Here is a 15,311-nt window from a genome sequence, read left to right as displayed (position 1 = left end):
AGAACCAAAACTAATAGTTTATCCTTTACCCATACCTTCAGCTAAGAAATCTAAAGAGGACCAAGGTGAATTGAAAACTGTTTCTTTGAAACAAATATAGGTGACCCTTGAACAATATGGTGTTGGAGCACCAACCCTCTCCTCAGTCAATGTACTGAATATTTCCCCTTACCATCAAGAACAAGTCAAGAACACTTGCCCTCAAATGTAAGGTCAATAAGGCAAAAGAAAGAAATAAAAGGACAGGCTGGAAATGAAGGATTAAACTGTGTTTATTAACAGGCAGCATAATCATTCGTCTTTCCCCAATATTATTTAAACATACAATGCAATCTTCATCAAAATCCAAATAAATTTTTAGTAGATATTGACAAGCCAATTACAGACTTTATATGGAAATTCAAAGGTCCTAGAACAGCCCAAACAACCTTGAAACAGAGAACAAAATTGGTGGATTTATATTAAGTGATGTTATATCAAAGTAATCAGGACATGAAATATTGGCAATGAAATAAAAAAAGAGATTCTAATTTAAATGATTAATTGATACTCAACAGAAGCACTAAGGCAATTAATTCAATGGGAAACCAAAGTCTTGACAACAAATAATGAAGCAATGACTAATAAACACAGAGAAAAATAATGAATCTCATACCACACACACATTTCTTAGTTGAGATAGATCGAGGACCTAAGCAAAAAACAGCTAATACTATTAAAGCTTGAGAAGAAAACAGAGGCTATTACCTTTGCAACTTTGGGATAAAGATATCTTAGGTCACAAAATTAGTGTTCATCAAAATAAAAAATTTCCTGCCCAGTCGGTGTGGCTCAGCAGTTAAGCACTGATCCAGAAACCAAGAGGTCACCAATTCAATTCCTGATCAGGGCTTATGCCCAGGTTGTGGGTACCATCCCCAGTGGGGGGGCATGCAGGAGACAGCCAATCAATGATGTTTCTCTTTCATCAATGTTTCTTTCTATCCCTCTTTAAAACACCAATTTAAGACATATTGCTATGTAAAATAAAATAAAATTTTCTGCTCATGATAAAATACCTTGAAAAAGATTAAAAAACAAGCCACAGGCCAGAGATAATATTTATTATATATACACTGAGTGGCCAGATTATTATGATCTCTGAACACATAATAATATGGCTACTCAGAGTGTGTGCGTGTGCGTGCGTGTGTGTGTGTGTGTGTGTGTGTGTGTGTGTCTGTGTTTATTTTAGAGGCCCGGTGCATGAATTCGTGCATGGGTGGAGTCCAGCCAGCCTGGCCAGGGAAGGGGATCTGGGTCTGCCTGCTGGTCAAATTCCTGGTCGAGGGGACAATTTGCATATTAGCCTTTTATTATATAGGTTATACACTGAGTGGCCAGATTATGCGTTCAGAGATCACAATAATCTAGCCACTCAGTGTGTATGTGTGTGTGCCATACACACACACACACACACACACACACACACACACACACATAATATTCATCATATACATACTAAAGGCCCGATGCATGAAAATTTGTGCAAGAGTAGGCCTTCCTTCCTCCCCCCGCCCTTTCTGCACCCGCTGCCGACATTAGCTTTCCTCCTCTGGACCCCAGCAGGCACCTAGGATTCAGGCTGCCTTCCATCGGGCCCTGGCTTCATCAGGAAGGATGCCTGGAATGACACCCAGAAGACATCCAGTATAATTAGCATATTACCCTTTTTTTTATTATAGATTATATATATCTGCCAATGGACTTATATTAGAATATATACATATTCATCTATCTAGAATAGGGGTGTCGAACTCAATCAGAGAAGGGGCCAAAATCTAAAATCCAGCCTAAATCGCGGGCCGAATGGTTCACTGAACAGTCATAAACTGTCATTGTGATGGAAACACAGCGGAGTGCAGTGATGACAGCACGGTGCGGGCCACATTGCAAGGCCTGGTGGGACGGATTTGGCCCGCGGGCCTTGTGTTTGACACATGTGATCTAGAATATAGACAGTATGTAGAGATACAATCTATACTGAAAATCTATAGATAATATATGTATAAACAATACATATTTTTGTGTAGACTATATAAACTATGTATAGCATATATAGACAAAAAATTTAAAGACAACCTACTTTTAAAAAGAGACAAAAAATTATGCAAAGAAGATATATAAGTCCAGCACATGGAAAGGTACAAAACATCACTAGTTATCAGAGAACTACAAACTTAGACTATGATAACACACCCATTGGAAATACTAAATAAACAAGATTAACAATAGCAAATGATGGAAAACAAGTGAGATCTTATGCAAGACTGGTGGGAGTACAGAATGATACAACCACTTTGGAAAATCATTTGGTGATCCTGTATAGAATTAAGCATACTCCTATCCTGTCCCAGTAATTCCACTCCTAGTTAATACCAAGTGAAAAGAAAAGATATAGCGGCAAAAGGAAATGGGAACAACCCAAATATCTATTATCAGGATAAATGAACAATACTGTGCCCATCACTGAATGTAAATGTTATCACAACTGAACAAGTCAATATTTAAATAGAGCAAAGATTTTTTTTAAAGCTTCTCTCATCTCTTCCTTTATATGTGCCAAAACTAAAATAGCAACCTTTTAAACCATTTTTTAAGACAACAGCACAACTGGCACTGATGTGGCCGTATAATTTAAAAAGCTGATCATCTTCATAATTACATCTTTCTAATTTGTTTTTGGTATAACGATTTCTTTGTATTAACCAATCAAGTACACTCATTTAGTAAAAGGAGCAACCTAAAAGAGGGTTTTAAAATGAAATTACTTTTGAGTTCCATAACTCAGATTCTAATATGTTCTTAAACACAACTACAGAGATCAAGTCATCTGAAAGGCAAGACGCTCTCTACGGTTTGAAGCCACCCAGAGCCTTGCACACTGCCAGGCAACACAAGCCAAGTACTGTTGGTTCATCAACACCCTGCAGGCATTTAAGAAAATGGGTCAAAAACTAGGAAGACACCTATAAGTGGCGAATTAAAGCCGATGATCCTCCCTGAGGACTTTGTAACTTATACTTCTAAAACAGAGAGAATGCCAGTCCTCCAAAAGCAAAGCCCTCCAAAGGATGCTGAAACAGCACAGGACACCAACATATCCTAAGCACCTGAATAGCACCAGGCCCAAGTGCTCAATAATGGTCCTTCTGCCTGCCTGACAGGCAGTGATTCCACTCTAAGAAAACAAGCCAGCAAACCTCTGCTTCCAAGGGCTGGTAAAAGTCCCTAGAGCAAAAAGTGTTAGTACAAGTTATCGTCAATCAACACAAAAATGAACAACATGAACAAGATAAATCAACAATCAAGGACAAAAGGCTGAGAAAGTAAATGTATGCTGACTCTCCTAACAGGTGGTATAAAAAGACAAATTTTCATCTGGATTGGATTTTACTTTCTGCTCTATAAAGAGATTCATATTGAAAATGACTCAAGTGTTTATATGAGAGTTACAGCAACTAGAAATCCCAAGAATGAAACAAATGCAGTATAGTTAGTTCTGTGCCTTCTAAATTAAAGGGTCAAGGTATTAACCACCCTATATTTCCAGGTTGGTAAGTTATTCTCACAGCAAAAACATTTAAAAATATTTGGTGTAGCTGGGACCGGTTTGGCTCAGTGGATAGAGCGTCGGCCTGGGGACTGAAAGGTCCCGGGTTCGATTCCGGTCAAGGGCATGTACCTTGGTTGCGGGCACATCCCCAGTAGGGGGTGTGCAAGAGGCAGCTGATCGATGATTCTCTCTCATCGATGTTTAACTATCCCTCTCTCTTCCTCTCTGTGAAAAATCAATAAAATATATTTTTTTTAAAATTTTGGTGTACAAAGCATAATATCCCCACTGTCTAGAGGCAATCACTATAACTATTTTTGTCTTTATCCACATAGACTAGTGTCCCGTTGCAGGAAGATTCCTGTAACAGGGCTTCCTGCTGTGGTCAATGCCCTGCCTGCTTTCCTCCCTTCTCTGCCACCCCACTTGCTTCTCTGCAGCTTCACTCCCGTCTGCAGGCTTGGCTTCTTTCTAAGCTGTCTTGATATGCAAATTAACCACCATTTTGGTTTGGGTTAATTTGCATACTTGCTCTGATTTGGTTGGTAGGCGTGGCTTGTGTGGCAGAGTGATAATTTGCATATTACTCTATTATTAGGTTAGATGGTTCTGGAATCACACATATAACTATGCAGTTACGGGGAACTTAAGGGGAGAATTCTGTTATCTTGTTGTTCTCATCTGACACATCACAAGCCCCTTTCCATGTCCAACAGAGAGGTGCCCTACAGTCCCTCTAAAGTAAGACCACATTTACCTGACCCTCTTGAAAAATCTACATGGTTTCATTTATTCTCAAGCCTGCAAACAAATACCCGTGTGATCTTTAAACACATCCGAGATGAACTCTTTCGAATAACTTTGTCAAAGTGGATGAAACCCTGGACTCTAAGGCTTTTGATACGGTCAAGAAGAGTGAAAGGTCTGAGACTATTACCCTCTTGCAGTCCAGAGGCAGCCTGGCACTGTTTGTAGGTGCTATGAGAAGACACGAGACTCCTGGTCAGAGACTGGAACAATTTACTTCTAACAACAGCAGTGGCATTTGGGCCAGCTTCCTGAGCCCAAATTCCCTCCGGACCACGTGCAGAGGAGTACTGGGTGACCCTGCACACTGGGGACCACGAGTTGAGGGATACGAGTATGTGAGCAGAAAGAATGCCTGCCCCTTGCTCAGGAGGATGGTACTGTCTTTCAAGGCTGTTTATGTATCAGACATCCTTGAAAAGATACCCAGGAACAAAGGTAAGTCAACTCTTTGCTCACAAAACACACAGATAAGACAGACCCAAGGAAAATCATCTCCTGGCAATCACTATTTCCACAATGGTTCCTCAACTAAATGAGACTATACCTGACCAATAATTTTTATTTTTGCAAATATTTAAGTTAAAATTCAAATTTTTGTTTTAATTTTTATTTTACTGAAGTTTTGTATACTTTCCTCATTTTTTTTTAATTCCTTTTTCACATTATTTAACCTTCTTTTAGACAGGCATGCTTTCCTCATCTGTATATATTGAACATACTATATACTGAATATACTAACTTTATACACTAAGTATATTAATTCTTAGGCTCACATGTAAATATTTCCCCATTCTTATCTGACCTTGTTTTGAGGGTATCTTTATATGACCAGATAACGCTTTTCCTTCATGGCCTAATACCAAGAGGGGCAGAGACAACCTAGTGCTCACTTCCATTCACTCTCTGTGATATCCTTAAGAATAAAAGACCCAGGCTAAGCAGGACATACTGACAAAACACTACATCAAGCATGTCAAACTTGCCCTAACCGGTTTGGCTCAGTGGATAGTGTCGGTCTGCAGACTGAAAGGTCCCAGTCTGATCAAGGAGCATATACCTTAGTTGTGGGCACATCCCCAGTAAGAGGTATGCAGAAGGCAGCTGATTGATATTTCTCTATCCTTCTCCCTTTCTCTCTGCAAAAAAAATCAATAAAATAAAAAAAATAAAAAAATTTTAAAAAGCATGTCAAACTCAAAGGCTAACAAGGACCAAATAAACAAGGTTTAAGTTTATGTCGGCTGCAAAACAAACAAAAGCTTCAACTTTCATAGAAACATAGGTTTACTTCGATGGAGACATGATGAATACAAAGGGCTGAAATAAGTGAGTAATCGTTAACATAAAATAATAGAACATTTTAATAAAATTTAATATTTTTTTCTTGAACATTAACTTACCAGACACTGAATAACTTCACAAATTAATAAGCGTAAATTAAATAAACCTATTTTTCTTGTTCTCTGAAAGCAAAATATTTCCTGTTGCGCACACCAAACAAGTCAGTACAAGACTGACTAATGACGTGGCATCAACTGCTAAAATATTTGCTGCTGGTATTAGTGAAGAGAAATGGTATGCCTGTGCATAAGGGAAATGAATGCAATACAATTATAGTAATCAGCCATTAGTGAACTTTGTAGTTTGTTACTAATAACTAGAGACCCTGTGTACAAATTCATGCACCAGTGAGGTCCCTTGGCCTGCCCTGCGGGAATGGGCCAAAACCAGCTCTCTGACATCCCCCAAGGAGGCCCGGATTGAGAGAGGGCTCAGGCCAGGCCAAGGGACCCCACAGGTGCATGATCGGGAACAGGGAGGGATGTGGGAAGTTGGCCAGCAAGAGAGGGACCCATAGGAGAGCTCCAGGGCGTGTCCAGCCCATCTTACTCAGGCCTGATCTGCCGGACCTCAGTAGCAAGCTAACCTACCAGGTGGAGTGTCTGTCGCCTGGTGGTCAGTGCATGTCATAGCAACTGGTCAACCAGTTGACCATCTGCCCCCTGGTGGTCAATGCACATGATAGCAAGCGGTTGAACAGCCTTAGCATATTATACTTTTATTGATTGAACAGCCAACTGGTTGACCAAACACTTAGCATATTAGACTTTTATTATACAGAACTAGAGGCTCAGTGCATGAAATTAGTGCATGGGGGTGGGTCACTTCAGCACAGCCTGCACCCTCTCCAATCTGGGACACTTTGGGGGATGTCCAACTGCCAATTTAAGGCCCTATCCTGGGGATCAAGCCTAAACCCGCAGTCAGAAATCCCTCTCAAAATCCAGGACCACTGGCTCCTAACTGCTCACCTGCCTGCCTGCCTGCCCCTAACTGCTCCCCTGCTTGTCTGGTCAACCCAAACTGCCCTCCCTGCTGACCTAGTTGCCCCCAACTTTCCCCCACACCAGCCTGGTCGCCCCCAACTGCCCTGCCCAGCTGGCCTGGTCGCCCTAACTGCCCCCACTGCCGGACTGGTCACCCCTTACTAATCCCCCAGCCAGCCTGGTTGCCCCCAACTGGCCCCCCTGCGGGCCTAGTTGCCCCACCCAATTGCTACTCAGTCGTTTGGTTACCCTTTACTAAACCCCCACCAGCCTGGTCCTCAGTTGTTTGGTCACCCCTCACACCCCTGCTGGCCTGGTCACCCCACACAGCATGTTCAGTCATTTGTTTAGTTGCGATGGTCACTTAGGTGGTGTGTGTGTGTGTGTATATATATATATATATATATATATATATATATATATATATGTATATATTACATATAACAGGATATTATAAAAATTAAGACACAAAATTTTTATTAAAACATTTCTTACATACCGTTATATTGGTGGGCCACAAAAATATTTGTTGTGGGCCACGCCACATGCAGGCCACAAGTTTGACATGCTTGTGTTACATTCACCAGTCTCCCTGCTCTGAGGGACAGCCCTGTGACTAAGGTGCAACTCATGAGATGGTGATTAAGTTTTGTAAGCAAATTCTGCAGTCCCTTTAGTCCCCTGCACAGCCCACTGCTGGATGTGGCCCTGGGAGAGCAGCAGTCCAGGAGCTGAACCATCAAACCAGCATGAAGCCTGAACACTAATTACCTAGTTGAGGACAATGCCAGGTCTAAAATGACCTCTGGAACTTTCTACATTAGTGGAAAGTAAACTTCTAACATCCAGTGAGTTTTCAGATTTACTGGTAAACCTAAAGCTAAAACATCATTATTAAAATATCTTATTTTAATTCACGTACAGTTTGATGGTGTACGTGCAGTGTACACATGCATGCTTATTTGGTTTTCATACACTAAAATCTTTATTCAATCTGAGATCTATTTTCATACACTGAAGTCTTTATTCAATCTGAGATCCATCCTATCTAATAAAGATGGGATATGCAAATTAACTGTCACTCCACAACAAAGATGGAGGTGCCCGCAGCCAATAAGGAGAGAATATGCAAACTGACGTGACAAAGATGGCAGTGGCCAGGCCAGGATGCTTGCTTCATGGCCATGGAGGAGTAGGGGTAGAGGGAGCTATCGGAGGGCTGCAGGGCCGAAGTGAAGGCAAAAGGCAGCAGCCAGGAGAAGGAAAACCCATTCTTTTTTTTTCTTTTTCTTTTTTTAAATATATTTTATTGATTTTTTACAGAGAGGAAGAGAGAGGGATAGAGAGTTAGAAACATCGATGAGAGAGAATCATCGATCAGCTGCCTCTTGCATACCCCCCACTGGGGACGTGCCACAACCAAGGTACATGCCTTTGTCCGGAATCAAACCCGGGACCCTTCAGTCCGCAGGCCGACGCTCTATCCACTGAGCCAAACCGGTTTCGGCTGGAAGACCCATTCTTGCATGAATCTTAGTGCATCAGGCCTCTAGTATAGGTAAAATTAAAGTGCAAGGAGATATCCAACTTTTCCCAAAATGATCAGTCCTTACTAAGTTTGTCTGAGATATGCTGTCTTATTTACTCACACATATTACGAGTTCATTTACTTTATGACTGAACTTAATCATTAATGTTCCTCCAAAGATACCCCATCATAAGCCTGTAAGAATTCTTCATCCTAACAGCCATTAAAAGAGAAAAAATTTTCGAATATAGCTTTTAGAGGGTTTTCAGCGTTTTTCATATTGCTAACTCATGCTTAATTATTTTTAGCACATTTTACTATAGCAGTTACCTGCCGGAGGAGAAAACACTGAACACAAAGGAAGATGACCTTCCCCTGTGCCAGTGAGAACAAAGCACAGCAAGGAACCCAACTTCTGTGGTCAGTGACAGGGCTCTACTCCAAACTCCAAATGTCCAGAGAAATCACTTTAATAAAATTAGCACTAAGGAAAGTGACCACCTACTCCCATGGAGAGCCTGGGAGCTGTAAGGAGCTGGGATCACACCAGGTTCAAAACACTCTTACAGCAACAGAAGACAAAAGAACAATAATTCAGTTCAACACAGGAGCTGCATGAGAACCATAGACTTGAGTCAGTTTCTTCACCTGAATAAGAGATGATTCAGGTCTGTATGAAATGTAAGGGGCATATCAGCAGGCAGGAGGCTCTTGAGGGCACCCAGTAGGAAGCAGCCAGCTGAGAGGGAAATAAAGGCTCTTGCTAGTATTGCCAACAAGTGAGTAGAAGATCTGATCCTATCTGGGGGAAATGGGCTTCCAGCGTCCCTGCCCACCCCCAATCCCGGTAAAATGAACACTGGACAGTTATAGGCAGGCATCAAAGAGTGAACGCACCATGGAGACTGAACAACCTTCTGTACAGTACAGAGAGGGAAATCCACTGTCCCAAATTAAACTTCCAAACCTCCAAGGCAGATCAGACCATCAGAAACCAACTGACACCATTCCCAAAGTCATTGAGAAAACATGGCCAAATGATGCTAATCAAAAGTCCAGCCAATAGACACACAAGTACAGTATGCAGTACTGGATCCTCACTGACAAACAAAACTTTGCTACCCTTTTCATAAATTATCATCCTGAAACTGTTATTACACAGCAATGTTTTATGAAATCTTACTGTGTTAATTTTAAAGACCGTAAATACTAGTAAATTGACTGTGCTTAAGGTATAAATTACCCGACACTTTTCTAATGTTTTGTTAAATAGTAAGTGATATACACTTGTTCCTAAGTACAAGTTTTTAAAATCAAATTCCAATTCACTCTCAAGAACAGGACTAGCAAAATCCGTAAGATGCAAGGATCTTTTCACTTCTGAGTATAATGGGGGAAAAGCACCAGAGCTGTTTGTTCATCAATGCAGACCTCTTCATATGTACAATTCTGTGGTTTTGATTCATCCCCAAGATACACAAAATCCTCCATGTGCTCTCCAGAGTAAGCTAGAATGGACAGACCATGCTCATGGTCAGCACTGCAGAGTAGGACCCGCAACCACAGGTAAGTAAGCATGTAATAAACTAAACCCCATGGGACAGACGGGCATGCGATCTATTTGTGTTTGTTAGTCTAATAGTGAGGAAGGAATGAATATGAACACCAGTAATGGCCTCCTTGCTGCAGAGCTGGGGGGAGGATTTCACAGTTTAAGTCCACATACCAAACACAGAAGAGATAATGCCAGATTCCACGGTTGTGAACTACAAAGACGGGAGAAAGGGAAGAATGATAGTGCCTATAAAGCTAGATGTACTGAGGTGAGCTGACATTAACTCACAAAAAGATACCCAACTACTGGGCTCATCTTTAAAGTTTATAAATCTCTGTAAAAATATTATAGCACTTTCAGAATTTCTAAATAATTTTAATTCCTGAAAAAAAATTAATTTTAAGACAAATGTACTGTGAGTATATTCAATTGAAACATTTTTTTCTTTTTGATACCTGAATCTCAGACCACAAAGGCTGGCTAATTCAGATGGACTTCATACAACCACTAGAAGCTCAGTGCACGAAATTCGTGCACTGGGGGTGGGAGTCCCTCAGCCCAGCCTGCCCCCTCTCACAGTCCAGGAGCCTTAAGGGGATGTCCTACTGACGGCTTAGGTCCGCTCCCCATGGGGAGCAGGACTAAGCTACAGTCTGGCCGCAACAGCTCAGAGCAGGCACGCCTGTGTTGTGTCTCTCTGGCCCACCCCAACCCCAACCCCAACCTTTCCATTGCTGCTGGGGCTGGAGGCGGCACACAGTCCCCTCCTGCCCATCTGTAAACGAAGCTCCTCCTGAGCCAGTTATGACACTTGTCCCAGCTAATTTGCATATTACCTCTTTATATATATAGATGGCCCTATGTAATCTCAGTGTGAGGATGGATGGAAAACTCACTAGAAATACTCTTCATAACAAACTACAGGAGTGCCACAATGAGGGTACACCTTGTGGGGGGCATACTCACATGTCAAGTGCTTTCCAACTGTGATTTGTTCCAATAAATTTAAGTTCAGAGAAAGCAAGGGCCATGCTTCATGCTTTATGTCTTTTAGCAATATTTGTAGCCCCAGTGCTTGAACATCGGTGAAGAACTGCTGAATTTACAAGGAAGAGGGCCGAATACAATTTGCCAATCATCTGATTTTACTGACAATCAGTTGAAAGAATAAAATGCTACAACTAGGGAATAACTAAGCACAATTTTAAGAAACACTCTAAGTAGAGCCCCGCATTATGCTGGTTTACAAGCACACCAGGAGAGCAGAGAGCTCCTGCCCACACTTAGGAAAGATGACCAACACAAACCACTTACGGGGTTAGTAAAGAACAGGTGTCCAGGACGCCTTTTCCAATATTTACCAAAATTTCAAACAGTTTTCATTAATATACCTACTGAACAAAAAGCATTCAAAAAGAATCAAATCAAATCAAATAGCTACTAAGATACTTAAACACAATCATGACTGGAACTAAACATTCTAAGATTCCACATAAACAAGCTGTAGGAAATGGGCCTCCATGATCCATCTCCAGCGTGGCTGACTTTTGATGGAAACTGTTGCTGAATTTCCCCAGGGCAAACAGAATGTAGGCAGGAGGGAAGAGGATATAAGAACAAAGAACTGTAGCCAGCCAGCATCATGGTGGAAACCCCGGGGGTACCTGCCTCAGCTAGACAGGGGGATGTGGGGTGTGGGGGCAACTAGAAAGGTCCCAGCCCAATTGTTTTAAATGGCCCAATGGGAGACAGCGAGACCTAGGCCACGGATGAGGAAACAGGTGACCCCATAGTACTCAGCCAATGAGGACCAAGAGGAGGGACTGAACAAACAGGCTGTGTTCGCTGCCCCAGGTGTGCCTGCACAACTGGACGACACCCGCCTTTGAGAACTTATTAAGTCTCATTTTTGCCATACTTCCGTCTCCGAGTCCGTTACTTGGATTCAGACAGGTGAGGGTTTCTCACACAATCCTTTTGTAATTATATGCATATATGTATTTCATTGGCCAAAATCCAGCAATTTTTGAACTTTTTTCTCAAATGCAAGCTTCCTCTGAATGAGAACATAAGGAGAGAGGACAGAGCTCCCCCTGCAAGAGGCTATGTACACCCTCTAATTCTGCAGGCTCTTCCACCACCTGCAGCCCCGTGAATCATGCATTTCAGTGCAACCCGTGTCCTAAAAACCCCAAGATCCTACTGCAACTATGATCACATTCTTCCACACAATCTCATAAGAGCTAGTTTTAAAAACTAATCTCTTTAATGATGAGTCGCTAAAGACACATGAGCAGCCTTTCACTAGCACCTTTTCTGTTGATATTCAATTTAAAAACAGAAAGTTACTATGAAAATCATCTTTCTGAAATAAAAATCAACAGTCTCCACTTCCTGATCACAGATAACAAATTCCTGTGACATTTCCTAAACTAACCTCCCATCTCTTTATTCCTATTTGGACAGTTCTCGGTTACAGAAAGGATGAATGAACAGGACATCAATCACTTTCAAATATTAGCACCTTAAAGATGTCTTTAGCAGGTCAATAATCTTTTCACCTTAGAAGGACTTTATCAGATCTTGTCTAAAGCCAGAATAAAAGCTCTGCATTAAGTACTTCTAACAATTGACAATGTATCTCCACCACACAAAGCTGTTTTCTTCCTTAGGGTGCAATCCTCAAGGTCACAATTCTGTACAGCCTTCCAGAATGACAAAGGAGCATTACCTCCAGCCAAACAAGCTGTCAACACAAACTTTGTCACAGCTCAGATAAAGAAACTGGCAGACAGTGATAATAAGGTCTAATTTCCCTCCCTCCCGAGGGAGGGAAATAGATTTCAAATCAGTCTAGAAACCTGTGCCCCAGCAGCCAGGTTATCTTTGGCACACAAAGGAGAAGAACTCACTGTGAATTCATCTAAAGGCTCATTGATCTCGATGTCCAACACTTCGTCATTGTATAGCTGCTCCTCCTCTGGCTCTTCCACATACTCCATGTGGTCTTCTGTCAGCTCGGCATCCTGGCCTTCATACTGTCCTTCCTCCGAATACTCATGAGCGTACATTTCAGACCCATCTGACTTGTGATAAACCAGTTCATCCTCTCCTTGCTCATACTCGGATTCCTGTTCTCCAGACTGGTCATTAGTGTTGTCAGCCAATTCATATGATGTGACCATGCCAGATGTGGTTTTCAGACTAATTGTGACACCCTGAGAACTAGAGGGAACAAAAATATAGAGAAAGGTGCCAATTAGAGTGGAGCTCAAAACTAAGTACCGTATTTTTCAGACCATAAGACGCTCCGGACCATAAGACGCACCAGTTTTTAGAGAAGGAAAATGAAGATAAAAAGATTCTGAAACAAATAGTGTCCTAAAATATTTTATGTGCATTAAAACCCAACATCACAGTCATAAACACATCTAATCAACCCTGTAAACAGCAGCATTTAGAAGCATTTTAGAGCCGGGCAAGCACACAGAGACCACACAGAGCCGGGCAAGTAAAAAAACTTTTTTTTTAAAGTATATGTGTAGGCTATATTTGGACCATAAGACGCAGGGACTTTCCCCCCCCACTTCTGGGGGGGGAAAAGTGCGTCTTATGGTCCGAAAAATACGGTAAAAACATCAATTAACTGTTACAAACAAGGATAAACCTGGACTGGAGAAAAGCTATTCCAGTTGTTATAAATATACACTAACCCTAACAATGACTGAAAACAGCTCATATTCTATACTGAGCCAGCACTGCACACTCTCAGAGAACAGCAGAGCCCGTGCTGCACACTGAGCCAGCAATGCACCTCTGATGGACTAGCACCCCGACTATCAGCAGCTGTGGGTTATGTGACCGAGAGAATCAGATCAACCAGTTGGGAAAACAGGTCTGATGTGACTGGCAAAAGTTTAGGTCTGAACGTATTTCATTCTAACCACCAGAATGAAAAGGATGGCATGTTTTCTAAGATTTCAAAGTAAAAATAGGAGTATTACTCTATAAACAAAAAAAAAATCATAATTATAAAAACAATTTATTTTTTAAATCCATGGTGCAAATTATAGGCTCCTATTTAAAAATAAAAATATTAAAATGTGTATAAAACTACATTTTAATGTTCAAATAAATAAAATTTATCCTAGTCACAAACATGAAAAAATTAGTTAATAATTTCTGAGCAACATACGAAGGTTAAAGTTTTGAAACTGCAAAATAAATTCATATTTTACCTATTAAATCATAAAAGTTAATAAAATGTAAAATACACTTAAAATACAAGATTTTGCAACTAAATCTAAGTCCCACATATTAAGTATCTAATCCTAACAAAACGTCCACACCACACAGACATTATGTAGTTTAAAAACTCCAAAGGTCTGCTTCAAGGCAACCCCACTGTGATGTGATGTGTTGTGTGGAGGTGAGGTTTTGGGAGATGCTTAAATCATGGAGCTTCCTGATGGGATTAGTGCCCTACAAAAGGGCCCTCAAAGAGCCTCTCTCCCCTTTTGTCACATGAGAATACAGCTAGAAGGCACCATCCGTGAACCAGAAAGTGGGTCCCCACCAGACCCTGACAGTGCTACCTAGCACTTTGGCCTTGGACTTCCCAGCCTGCAGAACTGTGGGAAATAAATTTCTGTTGTTTATAAGCCACCCCGTTTATAGTATTTTACTACTGCAGCCCAAACAGACTAAAACAATTACATTCAGATAGTTAACCGGAGTGTAAAGTACAGTCCAAAGGAATTTCCAAAATGGTAATTCCCAAATGGTAATCAGCTAGGTACAAGTAAAAACTGTCTAGAAGAAAGCAAAAACAGCAACAAACAAAAAGACAAGTCCAGAGGCACTGCCCCAATCAAATATAGCAATTCCTCTAAACAGGAGTACACAACTGTGCTGAGCTTTCTTATCACCTGCACTCAGCAGAACTCAAAGAGATCATTAAATGCAAGGCCAACAATGACTTTTAAACAGTTGATCTACTTATAGAAAACACACCTATTTGTAGCTTTCACATCAGAGTTAGATTAATATCCCATTTAGAATAAAATAATACGTTAAAAATATAATACATTAAGTTATCTCCATTATAATTATAAATTACAAGTAATTCTTATCAACTTAGTTAAATAAAGACAATTTTTAAGAAGTTAACATTGAGTACCTGAAATTTTCGTCATCTTCATTATCACTTTGTAAAAGATCATCATTCAGCTCTTCATCTGACAAATCCGACTGATTCTAATTAAAATAAGATTATACGTAATGCGTGTCAATTCTGTAATAAGACTTGTTATAAAAGTGCAAAATCACATTGACTGGATTGTTTCTAACATTGTTATTAAAATATTTACCATTCAGAAAGTTTTCCCAGTTTCATGTAACCAATGATAAAATCGAGAAATCCCACATGTAGCATACTTGCTTACTACCCCAGACTAGCTTTTAGATGCACAGCCAAGTAAGTATAAAAGTAACAAG

The 15,311-nt window shown here is 40.8% G+C and overlaps 1 protein-coding gene across 4 annotated transcripts in view; it reads right to left on the bottom strand.

Annotated features, from left to right (window-relative positions):
- The window catches only part of RBM33 (RNA binding motif protein 33), a 110,688-nt gene that overhangs the window by 75,308 nt on the left and 20,069 nt on the right, over positions 1-15,311 (bottom strand). For all 4 annotated transcript variants that reach the window (XM_045577225.1, XM_045577224.1, XM_036425834.2 and 1 more), the window contains 2 exons: positions 14,995-15,071; positions 12,728-13,040 (listed from right to left, as the gene is read on the bottom strand). In XM_045577225.1, the coding sequence (XP_045433181.1) occupies positions 12,728-13,040; positions 14,995-15,071 (390 nt within the window). The remainder of the gene's footprint in view (positions 1-12,727; positions 13,041-14,994; positions 15,072-15,311) is intronic.

Source organism: Pipistrellus kuhlii, unplaced genomic scaffold (assembly GCF_014108245.1).
Source record: "Pipistrellus kuhlii isolate mPipKuh1 unplaced genomic scaffold, mPipKuh1.p scaffold_m20_p_86, whole genome shotgun sequence".
Lineage (NCBI taxonomy): Eukaryota > Metazoa > Chordata > Mammalia > Chiroptera > Vespertilionidae > Pipistrellus > Pipistrellus kuhlii.
The sequence above is the reverse complement of the archived record's forward strand: the minus strand, read 5'-3'. Positions and strand labels throughout refer to the sequence as shown.